We start from the raw sequence: 20,382 nt of genomic DNA on the forward strand, positions 1-20,382 counted from the left end.
GGTATCATTCTTTTCTAATAAGAATACTAGCAAGAAGTTCTAGTAATTGTATGCAACAAAATGCCAGAAAACTCTTTACATCATAACTATGCTTACAGTAGATGATATGTAATGCTTTTTAACAAAGATGTAATGAATTTTGCTAATTTGTGTTTTCCGCAATCTGCACTCCACAACTCCAAGAATGTGTATGATTGTACAAGTTATAGTACAAAACAATACCTGATGGTACATGTGGATGTGGACAACCAACGACCTTGTTGTCTCTCAACCACTCAGGAGCAAGAGGACCAAGCAGGCCCAACGGTGTCATGCTCTGCTTCGAGTAGAAAATGTAGTCAATGATTCCTTTGAAATCAAACCTATGAATAAGAAAAAAATAAGTAAGTGTTAATAAAGAAATGGCAGAAAATATAACACAGACAATAGCAGCTAATTTCTGCATAAACATAAGACAAGTTCACCTCAGAATATTTAAAACCTGTTTAAGTATTTTATAGACAGTGAAGGTATTTAACATCTTACGTGTAATTTGTAAAGGGCATAATATCTTCACTGTATGCGGAAGCAAGTTTGAAGGAATGTGTGAATTCATTTGGTTTTTCACAGCCAGAAATCTTCTGCAGGCAAGCTTTGTATGCAAGTGACTTGAAATCCTTGTGATCAGCAGGAACTCTTCCAGATGTCAGGAATTCAATCACACCTGCAACAGGAAATACAAATGATTTAAAACTATGAAAAGCAGTTCTCTTTCCTGCCAAGGTTACACACTTTTACTGGTCCAACAAATCTGACAGATGTTTGGAACTGCATTATATAATACACAGTTACACTGGTTCTTTACTGTAATTATCAATTTCATTCTACAGGGTGATCAAAAAGTCAGTATAAATTTGAAAACTTAATAAACCACAGAATAATGTAGATAGAGAGGTAAAAATTGACACACATGCTTGGAATGACATGGGGTTTTATTAGGGAAGAAGAAGAAGAAGAAGAAGAAGAAGAAGAAGAAGAAGAAGTAGTTCACAAAATGTCTGACGGATGGCGCTGGACAGCAAAACTGCTACCGTGACGGGTGAGAGGTACACCGATATGTTACAGAATCGCATCATCCCCAGCCTGGCTGATAAACACCTGCTGGAGCGTACGATGTTTATGCAGGATGGCGCTCCACGCCATATTGCTAGACGCGTGAAAGATCTCTTGTGCACGGTCGTTTGGTGATGATCATGTGCTCAGCCGCCACTTTCGTCATGCTTGGCCTCCCAGGTCCCCAGACCTCAGTCCATGCGATTATTGGCTTTGGGGTTACCTGAAGTCGCAAGTGTATCGTGTTCGACCGACATCTCTAGGGATGCTGAAAGACAACATCCGACGCCAATGCCTCACCGTAACTCCGGACATGCTTCACAGTGCTGTTCACAACATTATTCCTCGACTACAGCTAAGTTGAGGAATGATGGTGGACATATTGAGCATTTCCTGTAAAGAACATCATCTTTGTTTTGTCTTACTTTGTTATGCTAATTATTGCTATTCTGATCAGATGAAGTGCCATCTGTCGGACATTTTTTTGAACTTTTGTATTTTTTTGGTTCTAATAAAACCCCATGTCATTCCAAGCACGTGTGTCAATTTGCACCTCTCTATCTACATTATTCCATGATTTATTCAGTTTTCAAATTTATACTGACTTTTTGATCACCCGGTATACTCAGTCAGAAGAAAACATTTCTAATCTAAAGGATATGACTATACTGTGCACAGTGCCACAGAGAAACACGCTGAAACATATTTACGAAATACTTACAAATTGTGTATCTTGTAAATGCAACCTCCTACCATAATTTCGATCTTCTTGTAAACACATTGTCATAAATTTGAAATTCTCCATTGCAACAAAGTCTGCAGAAAATCTGATCATTCAAACTTGACTTCACTACTCCATCTGCAGTGTAAGTTGAACTAAACCAGATGGCCTGCCTCCTGCTCAAAATAGTCCACAGACTCAACCCCACAGGCCACAGACATTCCACGTACTATGAATGTTGATGCATATTTTCAAACAAAAACACAACAAAGCTAAGAAAACCTTTAAAGAATAACTTCCAAGCCTTAGAAAATAGTTCTACAATAATATCACCGGCCCACTAATGTAAGCAAGGCCTCCTGGAAACTGACCACTAAGTACCAAAATACCTTCACAACTACGGATAGGAAACCCTTATGCATTATTTAGGATGGTAATATTATTTTACACAAAATAAATTATCAACAGAAATATAGCTTGGCTTTAGGAAAGATTGCTGCACAACAACTGCAGTTACTGAGTTCCTCCATAAAGTGAACAGCCTCCTAGATGAAGGAATGTAGACAACAGTGATATTTGTAGATCTTTCCAAAGCCTTCAACTTTGTCAACGATGGGCTGCTCATGAAGAAACTTAAAGCATACAATATCAGTGCATTTACTGTCTACATACTTAACAAATCGCAAACACTGTACTAAACTTTCATGTAAAGCAGATAATAAGGTCACGAAGATCCAGTCTTCTAGAGATACAGTAATAATGGGGATGCTGCATGGGTCAGTCCCTGGACCCTTCCTCTTCTTGGTTTGTGTCAATGATGTGACACAACCCTTCCACTCACATCTAGTACGCTATGCTGATGACACTTCCATCTTATTTTATGAGAAAGACTTTAAGGCATTACAAAGCCTGTTGCAACAAAGAGTGTAACACAAGTAACAACATATGCTCTACACTGAGGCCTGCAGCTATTAAAGTTTAAAGCAACTGGCTCCCATGGCATTGAAATAAACAATATATGTGGTATTACATCAGTAGAAACAGATAACACTCAATTTCTTGGCGTCCACCTGGGCAAAAATCTTCATTGGGTAAACCAAATTAATTCTGTGTGCGAGAAAATCAGCAGTAGTTCGTTTTCAATATGCCAATTGGCAAAAATTATTCAACTCATACCTTAAAAATTGTGTACTATGGGATAATTTATCCAATTCTTAGTCACGGTACTGAACTGCGAGGCTGTGCAGCAGACCTACATCCTAACAGAGTACTGGTATTACAGAAGACAGCGATTAGGTTAACACGTGGACTAAGGTCCTGAGACTCCTATCTTAAAACCTCGTCCAATGGTAAATATTTAATTATACCGGTATATACCTTGTATTTGTAGAAACTGATTATATTTTTTGTGAATAATAGAAACAAAGCAAATAAGTGCAGTGATACACATAACTCTGCTACAAAAGTGAGGGTAACTACTTCAGACAGAACACGAAATTAAAAATATCTGATGGTAGTCCTTATGTTAATGGTCAGAAATAGTTCAACAAGCTGCTACAGACTTCGAAAATTTGTAAAAAAAAAAAGCTGTTCCACAGGGAGTTAAAAGCTGCATGTTCTCTATTGCAACATCTAATATATTTAGAATATTAAGATGAATATATGTACAACTACTGTATGTACATTTACATTAATTTATTACTCAACCAAGGTATGACATTTGCAAAAGTCATCAGCTTGATGGCTAACTGCTAAAAAATGTAAATCAATAAATGTTTCACTACCACTAAGCCAAAGATGTCAAGTCTATCTATCTCATTATACAACAATGCAGAAGCTACACATGACATTAATTGTTTTTTTGTAACATAATTGCAAAATTAAATAATTACAAAATTCATCTATAACTATATTTAAAACACAAATATAACCTTTCTAAGGTTCCATGCCTCAATTGGTAAAAATGAAACCCTTATAGGATCATTTTTTTTTGTTTGTCTATCTGTCCGACAGTTATAAACCCTTTTTCTCGTGAATGGGTATATGTATCACACTGAAATTTATGACATGAATATAATAGAGGGAAACATTCCACATGGGAAAAATATATCTAAAAACACAGATGATGTGACTTACCGAATGAAAGTACTGGCAGGTTGATAGACACACAAACAAACACAAACATACACATGAAATTCAAGCTTTCGCAACAAACTGTTGCCTCATCAGGAAAGAGGGAAGGAGAGGGAAAGACGAAAGGATGTGGGTTTTAAGGGAGAGGGTAAGGAGTCATTCCAATCCTGGGAGCGGAAAGGCTTACCTTGGGGGGGGGGGGGGGGGGGGGGGGGGGGGGATAGGTATACACTCGCTCGCACGCACGCGCACGCACACACACACACACACACACACATATCCATCAGCACATACACATACACATGTATGTTCGGATGGATATGTGTGTGTTTGAGAGTGTATACCTATCCTTTTTTCCCCCTAAGGTAAGTCTTTCCGCTCCCGGGATTGGAATGACTCCTTACCCTCTCCCTTAAAACCCACATCCTTTCGTCTTTCCCTCTCCTTCCCTCTTTCCTGACGAAGCAACCATTGGTTGCGAAAGCTTGAATTTTGTGTGTATGTTTGTGTGTGTATCGACCTGCCAGCACTTTCGTTCGGTAAGTCACATCATCTGTGTTTTTAGATATATGAAATTTATGACACACACACACACACACACACACACACACACACACACACTCTCTCTCTCTCTCTCTCTCTCTCTCTCTCTCTCTCTCTCTCTCACACACACACACACACACACACACACACACACAATACAAAAGAAGGAAAAAATTGCAAAACTGTGAATTTGTAAGTATATCAGTGACAAAAAAATCTTTTGTCCTTTCTTATCTGACACACTGTCTCTTCGTCCACCTGTTCAGAACCCTTTTTCTTGGGAATAGGTACACACATCTAGTTTAAATTTGTCACATACTAAGGCCTGTGGCCCCTTAGTGATGTAAAGAAATTGAAGCATCTAAGTCAATGCAGTCAAAAGCTATGGCCACTCGAGTCACATATTCTCATAATTGCAAACTCACTCATCAAAACCTACAGGGTACTTCCTGTTGGCCTAGAATTGTGAAATTGTTCAAGAAGGAAGGTTTCACTGTACAGCTAAAAGACAAAGTCCAAAAATTGTTAATTTGTAATTATACCACACAAAAAACTTTTTTCTTTGTTATCCAATGTCAAACTTGAAATTAATCTAATTGGTAGTTCTGCATTCGGGCTGACTGGGTCGCTATTGTAAAAGTCAAACATCACGCTAGTAATGACTTTACTGTTCATATTATGCATTTCATAATTATTCAACATCAGAAATCCAGGAGCAATTACTACATGTAGATGTGGCATTTCAAGTTGTACATGAAACAAATATTTGCAGACTAGTTTAAATTTACTTTGCAATTCTTGGATATTGCATTACCTGTTGATGTGCGAGTCTGGCCTTGGCAGGCAGAGACAGTGATCACACGTGTGTGTGTGTGTGTGTGTGTGTGTCTGTGTGTGTGTGTGTGTGTGTGTGGGGGGGGGGGGGGTCTACTTCAGAAGAAGGCCTTTTGGCTGAAAGTTTACTTGTTTGGCAGTCATTTTGTTGTGCCTGACTGCAACTCAACCTCTTCATTATACGGTAAGTAGCACTCTACCCTTTTCATAACACTATACTTGTTCCATCCTGGACTTTCTATTGCTTGATATGTGCATTTCATCTACATATCTCCTGGGATAGACTATGTTCTTGCTCAACAGTTGTTGTTCTGTGGAAAATTTGTTATCTGAAGCATCCATAAATACATTTGCTAATATTCTTATCAGACAGTTTCCCCTTTGCCGAAATTCTTGGGTGTTTATAAGCTGACCCACCAAATGAAAAATACATATGAAGGTGTCCTAGCTTATTAAGTCTCAGCAAATTATTTTTAATAATATCAGTTTGTCAACTCATCAGCACATCTGCATGGATGTTAGTCAAATCTATTAAAAGGAACTGAGTCTCAGCCGAGGTAATGCTGTCTTGGGTATAATCCACAAGTTCCAATGATTCTTTATCATACGGCTATTTGTATATATGCGTACATCATTCTCAATTATTATCTTTCCAAGCTTCTGTCTGAGATGATAACTGGGGGAAGCTTTGACAAAGAAATAATGCTCTTGACAACATTTGGACCACTCTCATAACACCACCTTCTTCTGAAGGAAACATGTTTAGTACTCACACAAGAGTTTAAGATTAAGTCCACTGCATTCCCTGTTTACTCATTCCACTGTATGTGTTTTACCAAGGATTTTCCACTTTCATCAGAAACAAATGTTTCAATGGCTGCAGTTCTGTCAATAGATTTAGTGCATCTTGAATTCATGCATGTCAAAATTACTGTTCACCAGTTGTAATGTGCAGACAAAACACGGATGCATTTGTGTAACCCAGAGACAAAGCAATTTTCTTGCACTTGAATCTTCCTCCACCTTGGTTCCCGATGAAAGGGGAGAGAACTAATACCTGCAGATTCATACATACTGTAGTATGCCTTCCAAGGATTTTTGGAAGAAACCAGGAGACTCAGCCACAAGCTGGCATGAGGAATTCCTTAACAATCATGATAATGCAGCTGCTCATAGGCCAGCCAGCTCTCACATTTTAGCACCTGCCCTTCAAACCATATCCTGGACAATGTGATTCCATTGTTTTTTCTAAATGAAAAATAACTCATCCTGTGGTATCACTTTTGGCCTCTGAAGTGGGCATATACACTCACACAAAGTGTTCCGGAAAAATCTTACCAAGAAGGTATACACTGGACCCTTCCTTAATGGTGCACACATATTTATGACGAGACAAGAAGACAAGTTTTCAGAATGACCAAAAACTGAATAATACTGTCTTATGTTTTCAAACTTTGAAAAAGAACCCAAAAACGTTTAAACTTACGCACTTAAAAAAGAAAAAAAAACTGAAAAAAGTAGCATCAAGGCAGTATGTGTCCACCAGAGATCAGAAATGAGCTATGTATACTTGCTTTAAACTTTCCAGTGAGCCCTATGGCACCTCAGACCTTGTTGTCTCTATGTGCTCAGAGACGAATCTCGAGTCTCCATTGGTGCCCATTTGACTGAAAACTTATCACCTGAGTCACTGAAAGAAGTGCAAGTAGACAAGTTTGCAACAATAATCACGGAGTTATAGCACTGCAGCTACATATAACATTGACACACACACATTTTTGAGGTATCATTAATTCTGTGACAACAGTACAAGAAAACACGGCACAAGGGTGAAGTCACTCTCTAAACAGTGAGTAATTGTTAGAATAAATTTAAGCCAACAAAAAGTTACAGACATTAATGATAAACTACACAACTCACTGTTAGCCCACAAATTCAAGTTGCCGCGACCAAAAGAATACAGAAATAGAGTGCTTTTTGGTCACAGAGACATTGCACTGTGCCCAGATCTCTTTTGATGCAGCACATGTGTTTCCTCATGGTGACGGTGGAATAAACAACAACATAATCATACATAACTATTTTGTTAGCATTGGACAAAATTTGTACATTTCAAATAACTTCCGGGAATTCAGCCAGGTACCACTTTCAGTGACCGCTGATATTTTGGCGGGAGAACACCCCGCCATTTTCAAGGCAACTGCAACGAACAGGCAACATATATGCAAATTTAAAACCATGGTTCTTGGACTGATCAGGAAAGATAACACACACATTGAACACTAGTGCCACCAAAGATGACCAAAGTCAGAGCTATCAATAGTGAGACTACAAAGTCTCAGGTGGGGTAGCATTGACTCTGTCCCTCCGTTATTTGACAAGGGAGAGAGCCGGATTCCAAACAGAATTTAAACAAAAACCTCCATCCCTGTTAACGAGGTTGCTTGCTAATTTAATCTCAACTGCCTCCTTAATAACACTGTCCCAAAAGCTGGACGTGCATGCCAATATATCGGTGTTATTATACAACATGGTGTGACCAGTATCCAAGCAATGTTCAGCAACAGCAGATCTACTTGGCTGCTGTAATCGTGTGTGCCGTTTATGCTCAGTACATCCGTCCTCCATGGTCCTGATAGTTTGACCAATATATGCCACGCCACAGCTACAAGGAATGCAATATACACCCGCCTTACGCAGGCCAAGATCATCCTTAACAGAACTCAAAAGCACTCTAATTTTAGATGGAAGTCAAAAAACACATTTTACATCGTATTTCCGATTATGTACAAAAGATGCAACATTTACTATCTGATTCAGCGTATCGCAGAATCGACACTGACCCCACAAAAAGTGTTGAGAGGGAGACCAACAGCCTCCTGAAGAAAAGTGATTTGTTGCAGGACACGATCAAGAGTCTTAACACCTATAGTGCTGTTCCCCCTAGGTTATATGGCCTTCCGAAGGTTCACAAGGAAAGAGTTCCTTTCCATCCTATAGTGAGTAATATTGGTGCTCCGACATATCGTGTAGCCAAGCATTTTGCTTCTCTGTTGAGTCCACGAGTAGGTCAGTGTGAACATCATACCAGGAACTAAGCTGATTTTTTACATTGTTTGGAGAGACTGCGTTTGAATGACTCTGATATTTTAGTGAGTTTCGATGTGGTCTCTCTTCACTAGTGTTCCTCTGTCTGATTCATTGCAGTTAATTGAGGCTAGTTTTGGTGCTGAATTAACTAATCTCTTTTGGCACATGTTGACATCCACTTACTTTTTATTCAATGACCAGTATTATGAGCAGACAGATGGAGTTGAGATGGGTAGTCCATTGTCTCCTGTGATCGCAAATTTGTTTATGGAAGACTTCGAGGAGCGTGCATTGGAGTCGGTGCCTTTGAAACCCGCCTGTTTCTTTAGATATGTTGACGATACTTTTGTTGTTTGGCCTCATGGTAGGAAGAATTTGAATGCCATTCTAGAACATCTGAACTCAATCCACCTGAACATTCGTTTTACAATGGAGGTGGAAGAGGATGGTTGCCTTCCCTTTCTTGACACGATGGTTAGGGGAAAGGATGATGCATCATTGAAACATGCAGTCTACAGGAAACATACTCACACAGACTTATACTTACAGACTAATAGTTGTCACCATCCGGCTAAACGTAAAGGGGTACTTCATACCTTGGTGCACAGGGCACATGTCATTTCCGACGCTGGACTTTGCCAGCTGAGCTGTCCCATCTGGAAGTACGTTTAGTCAAAATGGTTATAGTGATAGACAGGCTGAACATGCGTTGCGCTGTTGACCAACTGTACATTGGGTGATTCATGATAATTCTGAGTTGACACCTAAGTCTACTGCCTTTTTGCCTTACGTAGGAAACACTTCCAACAAGATCGATTGTATTTTACAGAAATACGACGTGAAATGGGTTTTTCGACCTCCATCTAAAATTAGAGTGCTTTTGAGTTCTGTTAAGGATGATCTTGGTCTGCGTAAGGCACGTGTATATCACATTCCTTCTAGCTGCAGCATGGCATATAATGGTCAAACTATCAGGACCGTGGAGGACGGATGTACTGAGCATAAACGGCACACACGATTACAGCAGCCAAGTAGATCTGCTATTGCTAAACATTGCTTGGATACTGGTCACCCCATGTTATATAATAACACCGAGATATTGGCATGCACGTCCAGCTATTGGGACAGTGTTATTAATTAGGCAGTTGAGATTAAATTAGAAAGCAACCTCGTTAACAGGGATGGAAGTTTTCGTTTAAACTCTGTTTGGAATCCAGCTCTCTCCCTTGTCAAAAAACAGAGGGACAATGTCAATGCTACCTCACCTGCAAATTTGTAGTCTCACTATTGATAGCTCTGACTTTGGTCATCTTTGGTGGCACTAGTGTTCAGTTTGTGTTATCTTTCCTGCATCAGTCCGAGAACCGAGGTTTTTAAATTTGCATATATGTTGCCTGTCCATTGCAGTTGCCTTGAAAATGGCGGGGTGTTCTCCCGCCGAAATATTGGCGGTCGCTGAAAGTGTTACCTGGCTGAATTCCCGGAAGTTATTTGAAAGTTGTATACGCCAGGAGAAACTCAGGTCTCACAAAATTTGTACATTTTGCATCTGAAGCATGGACAGTAGCATGAACCTTACTTCAGACATTGCTCCATTTCTAATAGAGCACATTTGCAAATGGACACATGGCATCGCTTAATTTTTGTCTTTCACCCACAACAGTCTCTCAAAACACAGCTTCATTAAAGACCATTTGCTCCTGGCATTCAGTCATTTCAACTTGTCAATGCTACTTTATAGCACAAAGATTTCGTACACAGCTTCCGTACTAAGACGTGACTAACCTTACACTCCTAAAAGCTCCAGTAAGAGAAAACAAGACAATGAGTATGAAGTGAGTGCAGCACCACACTTCTCAGACTCATCATACTCAAAGAACTAGTTTTGCCATACCTAACTGCAGAATTATGGTGAATATATGTATTTCATAGTAAGGTAGACGTCTTTAAAAATAAAGACTGAAAAGAGTATTACAGTCCATAACCTTTCTCTTGGGTGCTTGGTTCCAGGTTTACGAACTGATAGAAGTCTTAAGATGTCTAGCCAGTGTGTTTCTCGTTCAACCATAACCAACTCTGGCAATCAAACAATACTGTATGGAGTATCACTGTAACAGCCATTGTTTAATGTTGTTTAATTTGAATGTGCTGACTTCAGGTTGCTTTTATTGCGATAAGTAATGCAGAAGTTCCTGGTCCATCATGCGAGCTATTTACAACTCATCAGACAAGAAATCTGCACTGAGTGAGCATAGTGAGGTCTCTCCAAGGATGTCCACATGTTAGGCAGAGTCTGCTTTCCTTGCTACCTGCACCCCACATCTGTCAGCATCCAAGAAAAATTTTAGAAGCTGTGTATCAGTCCAACTACCGCCACTCTCCTTCCAATCCTACTTCATGAAACAAGTGAGCTATGTACTCAGCTCATTAATTACAGCAAAATTATATCATAATAAAGAGCAGAGCTGCTTACCAGAGTCTGGAAGAGAGTTAAAATCTCCACACAACAGTAACTGTATGCTGCTTGGATCAGGTTTGTGTCCAGGCCTGAAGCTGTGGCTGGCATCCTCCAGGATACTGCGGAGTTCATTTGACAACATCATTGTCTGGATCAACTTTACATCACAAAATTCAGGATCCCAATGTATGTGGGCTGTGCATACTAATATAGGCTGATGGAACTGACTGGGGTCTGGTGGTAAACCTGAAAAATAAAAAGCGATACAGCTTGCAAATCCTGCCTACAAGTATGTGAAAACATGTGGGACACACACACACACACACACACACACACACACGAGAGAAAGAGTGAGAATGACTGCAGGGGGGGGGGGGGGGGGGGTCTGATCATATGAACCTCGTGAAACTGCCTCTCCTTGTACATAACTTACAGTTCTTAATATTGATTAATTTTATCATTTGCCAGAAGGCTTTCAATGTCATATATCCCGTTCAGTTCTTGGACAATCACAACAAATCAGAATGTTACTGTTTGAGCCTTGTGCAACAGGTATCTACATTTCTCAGACAGATCACTTGTAGTCCTCCAGTTGTGCGCCCTAAAACACTAATAATCATCATCTGTAGTCCTCCACAAAGAAGTAATCATAACAGGAATGTCAATGGCAAACACTACTTTTGGTTACCACAATAAAATAATGATGGATCAATTTTGAAACACCATGACTGACAACAATCAACAGTTGAAAAATCTGTGCCGAATGTTAGAATGTTATAGGCTCTGACAAAAGATAACATTGTATCAATGAACAAGCAGTGTAATACAAAAAAGTAAATACGTCATCAGTTCAGAGATACATCACAGTGCTATATCGAGCATGAAGGCATGGTCGCATTGGTGGTGGTATGCCACTGCATTCCTCCTACCTTCAAACTGTCTTACTCAGCCAATTGTGAGGGAATGACACTGAACCACTGTGTAACTTGACATTTTTCACATCGATAAACACTGTTAGAGGTGAAGGAAGTGAAAAGTGACACATGAAAAACATAGGACTGGCTGGGAATCGAATCTCAGACCTTTGGATTTGTTGTCTAGCACTTAATCACTAAAACAGCAACCCAGTGCAACACATTTTCAAAGGCAAGAATCGTACCAAGACCAAAACTTGATTACAAAATTTGGGAGTTGGATTACATTTTTTCCAATCATGACTTTGAAGCTAGGTCACACATTCAGTCATCCTGCCATCTTGTTTGGCAGTAAATGCAATTGGGTGGTAGTGTGACTCAGCACTTTCCAGTTCTACATTAAACTCATAAGAATAATGTAAGAGACTTCTATGAAAGATTAAACACACCCCACCAATAAATATGTAGAAATCTCTGTAACAACATTATTTTTCCTTTTTTGTGGAATTTGTGACATTTCAGTCCAAGTGTCACCTCCCTCTGTTTTTCTGAAATCTTTCAGTGTCTTTGCATAAACAGACACAATGTCTGATGGGATAACCGCAATCAGTGGTTTTACAATGTTACTTATAATCCGTCTTGATTGCATAAAATGTTTATTCATATGACCGGTTTCAGTTCCTCTAGAACCATCTTCACATCTGTAACGATAATGATACTAATTTACTATTTCACAAATGCAAACCTTTTTCATCCTATCCAATCACCATCAAATGTACCAGAATGAACCTGCAATTTCGGTTACAGGAGTAACCCGTCCACACATAGCAACCTTCACATGCTGCGTCATATAAAATTGGTTGGCAGAATGCACATCATTTATATTAATTATAACACTATTGCCAACAGGTGGCGTCTGGTACATTTGTTACATTACATATGCACATACTGTATAAAGTAGATTTTTGTAATTTACTTTTATCTTTAAAAATACTTAATTAAAATCTGTAGGTGTCAAGGTTAAAATCTATACTTGTCAAAATTAAAATACACAGTAAAATTATCATTTTTATAAAATCTAAAAACAAAGGGTGATTTCTATATCCATGGAACCAGTACAGACTTGTTTTCCTCTATGGTCTGCTTCCGTGGTTTCTGCCATTTCGGTGTTGTGCCGCGATCTGCCCAGTCATCTGACGTCCATCGCCGTGGGAAAGAGGGCCACGCCGGAGGGTCCCATCAATGACTCCTGGCACTGCACGCATCTCCCAGCTTCCCCACCAAGCACCATCTGTCATCCCTCGGCCTGGACCTCCTTACGCAACAGTTGTCATCTCAGTAAGTCGTCATAAATACTAAAATAGGCGTTATGTTTGAACTCGCTTTGCTTGTTGAGGATTAAAGCTGGATCTTCCTTTTTGTGGGTGTATATTTCTATTTCTTCCAAAATGTTAAGAAACCGTCCCTTATGAGCTCTATGCAAGATGTCTAAATTTTGTTCAGTGTTCTTCACTGAATGCTTTAAGGCAGCCATATGTGCTCCAAACGCTGTTTTGTTTTGGTAGTAGGTGTGCTCCTTGAATCTGGTCTCAAAGTTCCCACCAGTCTGCCCTATATATTGTTTACAGCAGCCATCACATTTGATCTTACATACACCTGAATCCTGAAATTTATTACTACTATTACATATTTTGTGTTGGAGCTTCAATTTTAGCGTGTTATTTGTTCAGAACCCTATTTTAACATTGGATTTACGAAAGCATCTTTCAATCTTATCTGTAGTGCTTTCACTGTATGTGAGAATCACATATTTTTTCTTCTTGTTCGTCTTAACTATGACTTGACTTCCTTCTATTTGTTTCATTTGCCTCTTCCTTATCTTATTATTAACATTTATCACCACCTTGCACATATATCCGTTCACTACGGCCACTTGTTTTAAAATACTTAGCTCCTTTTCTACTTCCTGTTGGCTTAGTGGCAATCTCAGTAGCCTGTATACCATCGAAGTAAAATATGCCCATTTGTATTGTGGTGGGTGACGAGCACTAATTGATAACTAAATCTGTACACACGTTTTCTGAATATGCTAAATTCATGCTTCCCATCTTTCTTTATTAGTGTTAAATCTAAGTAATCTATAGGGTTGTCTTCTTTAAAATCCATTGTGAATCTAATTTTCAGGTGTTGAGAGCTCATTTTTTTGTGCTGCATTTTCAATATCATTTTTATCTCCTTTGTATAATAAAATAGAGAGGCCGAGATATCTCCTGTAATATACCATTTACTCAGCAATATCAGGATTTTCATCAAAGAATTCGTTTTCCAAGTGATTTACAAAAATTTCAGCCAGTGTCTGTGGTGCTGACAATTTTGGTGGAAAGGTTAACAGCAGTGTTACGGGAACACTTCGGTTCTGGATTTGTTGGAATGTTGACAGGGAGTTTTGGGGGCTGTGGAAAGTTGAAAAGTTCAGCTAGGCAGGTTTTAGGTACTATGAGGGGTGGACACGGAGGAACACACTGAAGGTAGTGTAGAGGTTGGACAGTGGTTTCCAAAGGCAGCAGTAGGATGTCCGCAGGCTGGATACCTTATGCAGGTGATGTCTGGAACATCCAAATTCATTCAACAGACATCCACAGCTTAAAACTTCATGTTGGCTGTATGATTACTTTATTTAAAAATCATGACAAGTTTCATAATGTAAGTTACATCATCAGGTGAAGTTTACACACGATTTTGTGTGACAACTGATATTAAGGTTTCCTCTGACTCCTAAAATTTCACTCTATTGCAAAAATCATGTCGCAGCCTACCATCCCCCATCCCTCCGTCACCCTTCCACATTAGTTTACCACGGGATGTGACTCAATTTTCGGAATTGGGTGAAATTACAGACATGAGGAGAAAGTTTAATATCAATTGTACTCCAGTGTCATGTTGTAACTGACTTCATCTGGCGATGTAACTAGTATTATCAAACCACTCGTGCTTTTTAAATAAAGTAACCATATAGTTGCAGCCATGCTTTCTACTCAACTTGGTGTCTGGACTGCTCTTCCAGGTGCTGGAGAGCAGGGGATTCTGATTTGGAGATGTGATATATGTAGTAGGGATAATACAGTGGCAGTATCTTACTGCAGGAGCAGAGATGATTCTGGGATGTCTGTGACATGAAGATTTGTTTTTGCAGAATCAGGTTTTTGAGGGACTGGGACTGGTGGAGCTCACTTTGAAAGGGAGGGCAAGCTCCAGAGAAAGTAATTTTTATGTCTGTCCACTTAAAAGGGGGGGGGGGGGGGGGGAGGGGGTTATAGACAGCATTTAAGGAACAGAACATGGAACTGGGATTTGCCAGGGAAAGGGATACTTTTACGAACTGTTGTAGAAAGTTGGAGCAGGGGTCGATTGTGACAGGGATAGGGTAGTGGAAGCGGTAAATGATGTAGAAAATGGGCAAATGAAGGTGTTAGGTGGCTGTGAGAGAAGTTGGATAACAGGAAAGAGAGAGATACAATATGTACAGGTATGCAAAAACATGCACAAATACATACAAAAACGGAAAAACATGCACTTGAACTTGTGAACCTTGACCTAAACAATCCTCCTCCACCTCTCTCTCTTCCCTTATTGCAACACATGCATACTCCCATATCTCATATGAGCCTTTTTTCACCTTTTTGTACTTCTTTTTAGATATTTTCGAGTATTTGTGCTCATTTTTGTGTGTCTGTATGTATATTTTCATGTCTTTTTCTTTTATCCAGCTCCCCTCATAACCATCTAACACCATTTTCCCATTTCCACATCGTTCCCATTTCCCCTTTGCCCTGCTCCATCATTCTGCACCAACTAAGACAAGTATCTCTTTCCACGGTTTAAACCCAGTCTCACATCCTGCTCCTTCAACGCTGCCTTAACCATCGAATTCCCCCAAATGGCCTAACCATGAAAATTCCTTTCTCTCGAGCCCAACCCCCTTTCACAAAGACCTTCACCTTTTCAGATCCTGGCAGTCCATGTCCCTCACAAACCTTGTACTGCAAAAAGCACATCTCCATGGCACAGGTATTCCAGAACCACCACCTCTGCTTCTTACACAAGCTACTGCTATTGTGCAAAACATCACATATCTGCAGCAGAATCCCTTGTTCTCCAGCACCACCTCCAACCTGCTGACATCTGTGGCACCACCACCCCACTCCTATGTCACCCACAGTGTTTCTTCTTGTCAACTCCTCACAGCACTCAGAATCTGCCAAGCCTTTTCAGTTTGTCACCTGTCCCAAAACTACCTACCAACACTCCACTAAATCCAAAGCTGGAACAATCCCTGAACACTGTTGTGCCAATGACGATCCCACCAAAATCTTTAGCCCCACAGGAGTTTCAGTCCTATCCAAAGGGCACACCTTAAACCATACTGGGCTAGTCAAAGACCTACTCTCCTTCTCCCTACCCCTGCAATGGGAACACTTCTTGGCCAACAATCCCAACATTGAACCCTACCTCTTCCAGTTCATGCCGCCATACAACCGTGATCCCCTCCCCTCCCACCTAACCATACCTTGGTCACCTTCCAGGAATTTCTTACCTCCAACTTGGCAGCACCATACATCCCCTTGTCCCTTGCGAAAAACACGAACTTTTCAGCAAAAAAAAGGGGCCAGCCTCATAACAAATCCTAACCTAATCATCCTACCTGCAAAGATTCTACAACTGTGATTATAAATCATAGTGACTTCCTGGCAGAGGGCTTCTGCCTATTATCTGACTAATCCAACTATAAACTCTGCAAGGATCACCCCAACCTAGAAGTCAAACACAACCTCCAGATCCCTGCTTATCGCTTTAGGCCCTTCCTATGTGGTCTCTCTGGAATTTATTTCCCTCCTCATCCCTGTAACATGCTGCACACACACCTATTACAAGCTCCCCAAAATGCACAAACCTAACAATCATGGATGCCCCATTGTAGCTGGTTATTGTGCATGCACTGAAAGAATTTTGGCCCTCACTGACCAATGCCTCCAACCAATCGCAAAAAAATCTAACTCCAACATGAAAAACACCAACAAATTCCTTCACTGACTCTCCACGGTCCCCACCCACTTTAACTCTTTGATTCCCATTCATAAATGTTGACACCATTTCCACATACACCAAGATCCTTTGTGCCCATGGCCTTGCTGCTATTGAGTACTAATTTTCTCAACATCCTTCAGACTCTAAATCCACTACTTCATTCCTCATACACCTTACTAACTTTATGCTAACAGAAAACTACTACTCCTTTAAAGGGATGGTATACAAAGAAATCTGCATCACAGCAATGAGCACCTGCATGGTATCCTCTTACACCAACCTGTTTATGGGCCATCTAACTGAGACCTTCCTAGCCTTCCAAAACCGAAAATCCTGGTCTGGCTCAGGTTCATTGATGATATCTTCATGATCTGTACTCAGAGACAAGACATGTTATTCTCATTCCTTACAATCTCAGCACCCACTGTAATAAAATGGAGCATCCACAACCGTTCTTCCGATGTTACTTATTACACGACCACCAGTCATGGTGCTTCAGCACAGCATCTTCAGACCTTAACTAATGCTGAGGAGGTTAACTCCAATAGTATACACAATTCATCAGTGGCTCACATCCATGGACAGTTTTCACAAACTACCTGTAACAATGATCTTGTGCCTCCAACCATAAACTACCAACTGTAATCAGTTGGTAACTGATGGTTGGGGCACATCACTGTTACAGGCAGTCTGTCAAAACCAGTTCATAGATGTTGGCCACTGATGAATTGTGTATAAACATGGAGTTAACCCTCTCAGTATCCATTAAGGACTGAAAATAGTGTACTGAACAACCGAAACTGGTAGCCATTTAATAAACAACATTGTAAGGACAACTGTAATTTTATTACTTAAGTGAACGGACGAGGCCCCTTAAATCTCTAATCAGAAGGATGAAAATACATCAATACCTTCTCTCCCATCTGCTCCACCTGATCCTACTCAACCCAGTGTCCACCTTCCCAGACATTGAGTTCCTCCTCTCTGATTGCTCCATCCACACTGAACACACCAATCACCAACAGTAGCTGCATTTTGACAGTTGCCATCCCTTCCACACCAAAAAAATTCCTCCCATACAGCTTGGCCACCTGGGGATGGTGCATCTGCAGTGACAATAACTCCCTCACCCAGTATACTGGAGTCTCACCAAGGCCTTCACAGACGCAGTAGCCCCCAAATCTAGTCCGCAAACAGATTTCCGTGCAAATTAATTTCCCGTGTCATGTCCCCCCACACCCACATCCCTGCCACCACACCCAAGAAACAGCTACAAAGGAGTTTTCCCTTCATCACCCAGTACCATTTCAGACTGGAACAACTGAACCACATCCTTCACGAGGGCTCCAAGTATCATTATGCCCTGACATTGCGGACATTCTACCCAAGATCCTTCTTAATTATACAGGGTGTTTCAAAAATGACCGGTATATTTGAAACGGCAATAAAAACTAAATGAGCAGCGATAGAAATACACCGTTTGTTGCAATATGCTTGGGACAACAGTACATTTTCAGGCAGACAAACTTTTGGAATTACAGTAGTTACAATTTTCAACAACAGATGGCGCTGCGGTCTGGGAAACTCTATAGTACGATATTTTCCACATATCCACCATGCGTAGCAATAATATGGAGTAGTCTCTGAATGAAATTACCCAAAATCTTTGACAACGTGTCTGGCGGAATGGCTTCACATGCAGATGAGATGTACTGCTTCAGCTGTTCAATTGTTTCTGGATTCTGGCGGTACACCTGGTCTTTCAAGTGTCCCAACAGAAAGAAGTCACAGGGGTTCATGTCCGGCGAATAGGGAGGCCAATCCACGCCGCCTCCTGTATGTTTCGGATAGCCCAAAGCAATCACACGATCATCGAAATATTCATTCAGGAAATTAAAGACGTCGGCCGTGCGATGTGGCCGGGCACCATCTTGCATAAACCACGAGGTATTCGCAGTGTCATCTAAGGCAGTTTGTACCGCCACAAATTCACGAAGAATGTCCAGATAGCGTGATGCAGTAATCGTTTCGGATCTGAAAAATGGGCCAATGATTCCTTTGGAAGAAATGGCGGCCCAGACCAGTACTTTTTGAGGATGCAGGGACGATGGGACTGCAACATGGGGCTTTTCGGTTCCCCATATGCGCCAGTTCTGTTTATAGACGAAGCCGTCCAGGTAAAAATAAGCTTCGTCAGTAAACCAAATGCTGCCCACATGCATATCGCCGTCATCAATCCTGTGCACTATATCGTTAGCGAATGTCTCTCGTGCAGCAATGGTAGCGGCGCTGAGGGGTTGCCGTGTTTGAATTTTGTATGGATAGAGGTGTAAACTCTGGCGCATGAGACGATACGTGGACGTTGGCGTCATTTGGACCGCAGCTGCAACACGGCGAACGGAAACCCGAGGCCGCTGTTGGATCACCTGCTGCACTAGCTGCGCGTTGCCCTCTGTGGTTGCCGTACGCGGTCGCCCTACCTTTCCAGCACGTTCATCCGTCACGTTCCCAGTCCGTTGACATTTTTCAAACAGATCCTTTATTGTATCGTTTTTCAGTCCTTTGGTTACATTAAACCTCCGTTGAAAACTTCGTCTTGTTGCAACAACACTGTGTTCTAGGCGGTGGAATTCCAACACCAGAAAAATCCTCTGTTCTAAGGAATAAACCATGTTGTCTACAGCACACTTGCACGTTGTGAACAGCACACGCTTACAGCAGAAAGACAACGTACAGAATGGCGCACCCACAGACTGCGTTGTCTTCTATATCTTTCACATCACTTGCAGCGCCATCTGTTGTTGAAAATTGCAACTTCCGTAATTTCGAAAGTTTGTCTGCCTGAAAATGTACTGTTGTCCCAAGCATATTGCAACAAACGGTGTATTTCTATCGCTGCTCGTTTAGTTTTTATTGCCGTTTCAAATATACCGGTCATTTTTGAAACACCCTGTACTTAGGTGCCCATTCGACCTCCACAACATCCTAGTCCCTCCCTATGCCACTCCCAATCCCAACCCCTTGCCATAGGGGTCATATCATTGTTGAACACCTAGGTGCAAGGTCGCTGCTTTCATCCGACACGGGAGCTGCAGCAACACCTTGGTCTGAGCTGCTGGAGACAGTGGTCATGGGTGCATGAAGTGTGCTTGCTTGTGTGAATATCAAGTCAGTTAACAGAGAGAAAGGTATCAGTGATCATAAGGCTGTGATAGCATCTAGGACAATGAGTATCACAAAGAATGTTAAGAAAGGTAAGAAAATTTTTTGCTTAGCTGAGCTGTCAGTATCAAATATTTGGTGATGAGGACAAAGATGTGGAAAACAAATGGAAAAAATTCAAAGGAATCATACAATACGCCCTAGACAAATATGTTCCAAGTAAGGCCCTAAGGGATGGGAAAGACCCACCATGGTACAACAGCCATGTTAGAAAACTGCTAGGTAAACAACAAGAACTTCACCTCAGATTCAAGAGAAGTAAAAAACTAGCTGAAAAACAAATGCTGAAT

The 20,382-nt window shown here is 40.8% G+C and overlaps 1 protein-coding gene across 1 annotated transcript in view; it reads right to left on the reverse strand.

The window, feature by feature from the left end:
- Positions 1-20,382, reverse strand: part of LOC124619197 (CCR4-NOT transcription complex subunit 6-like) — a 139,369-nt gene that overhangs the window by 16,739 nt on the left and 102,248 nt on the right. The window contains exons 5-7 of the mRNA XM_047145415.1: positions 10,887-11,117; positions 526-703; positions 223-362 (exon numbers count right to left, since the gene is read on the reverse strand). Coding sequence (XP_047001371.1) covers positions 223-362; positions 526-703; positions 10,887-11,117 — 549 coding nt within the window. The remainder of the gene's footprint in view (positions 1-222; positions 363-525; positions 704-10,886; positions 11,118-20,382) is intronic.

The sequence above is a fragment of the Schistocerca americana genome, chromosome 6, assembly GCF_021461395.2.
Source record: "Schistocerca americana isolate TAMUIC-IGC-003095 chromosome 6, iqSchAmer2.1, whole genome shotgun sequence".
NCBI lineage: Eukaryota > Metazoa > Arthropoda > Insecta > Orthoptera > Acrididae > Schistocerca > Schistocerca americana.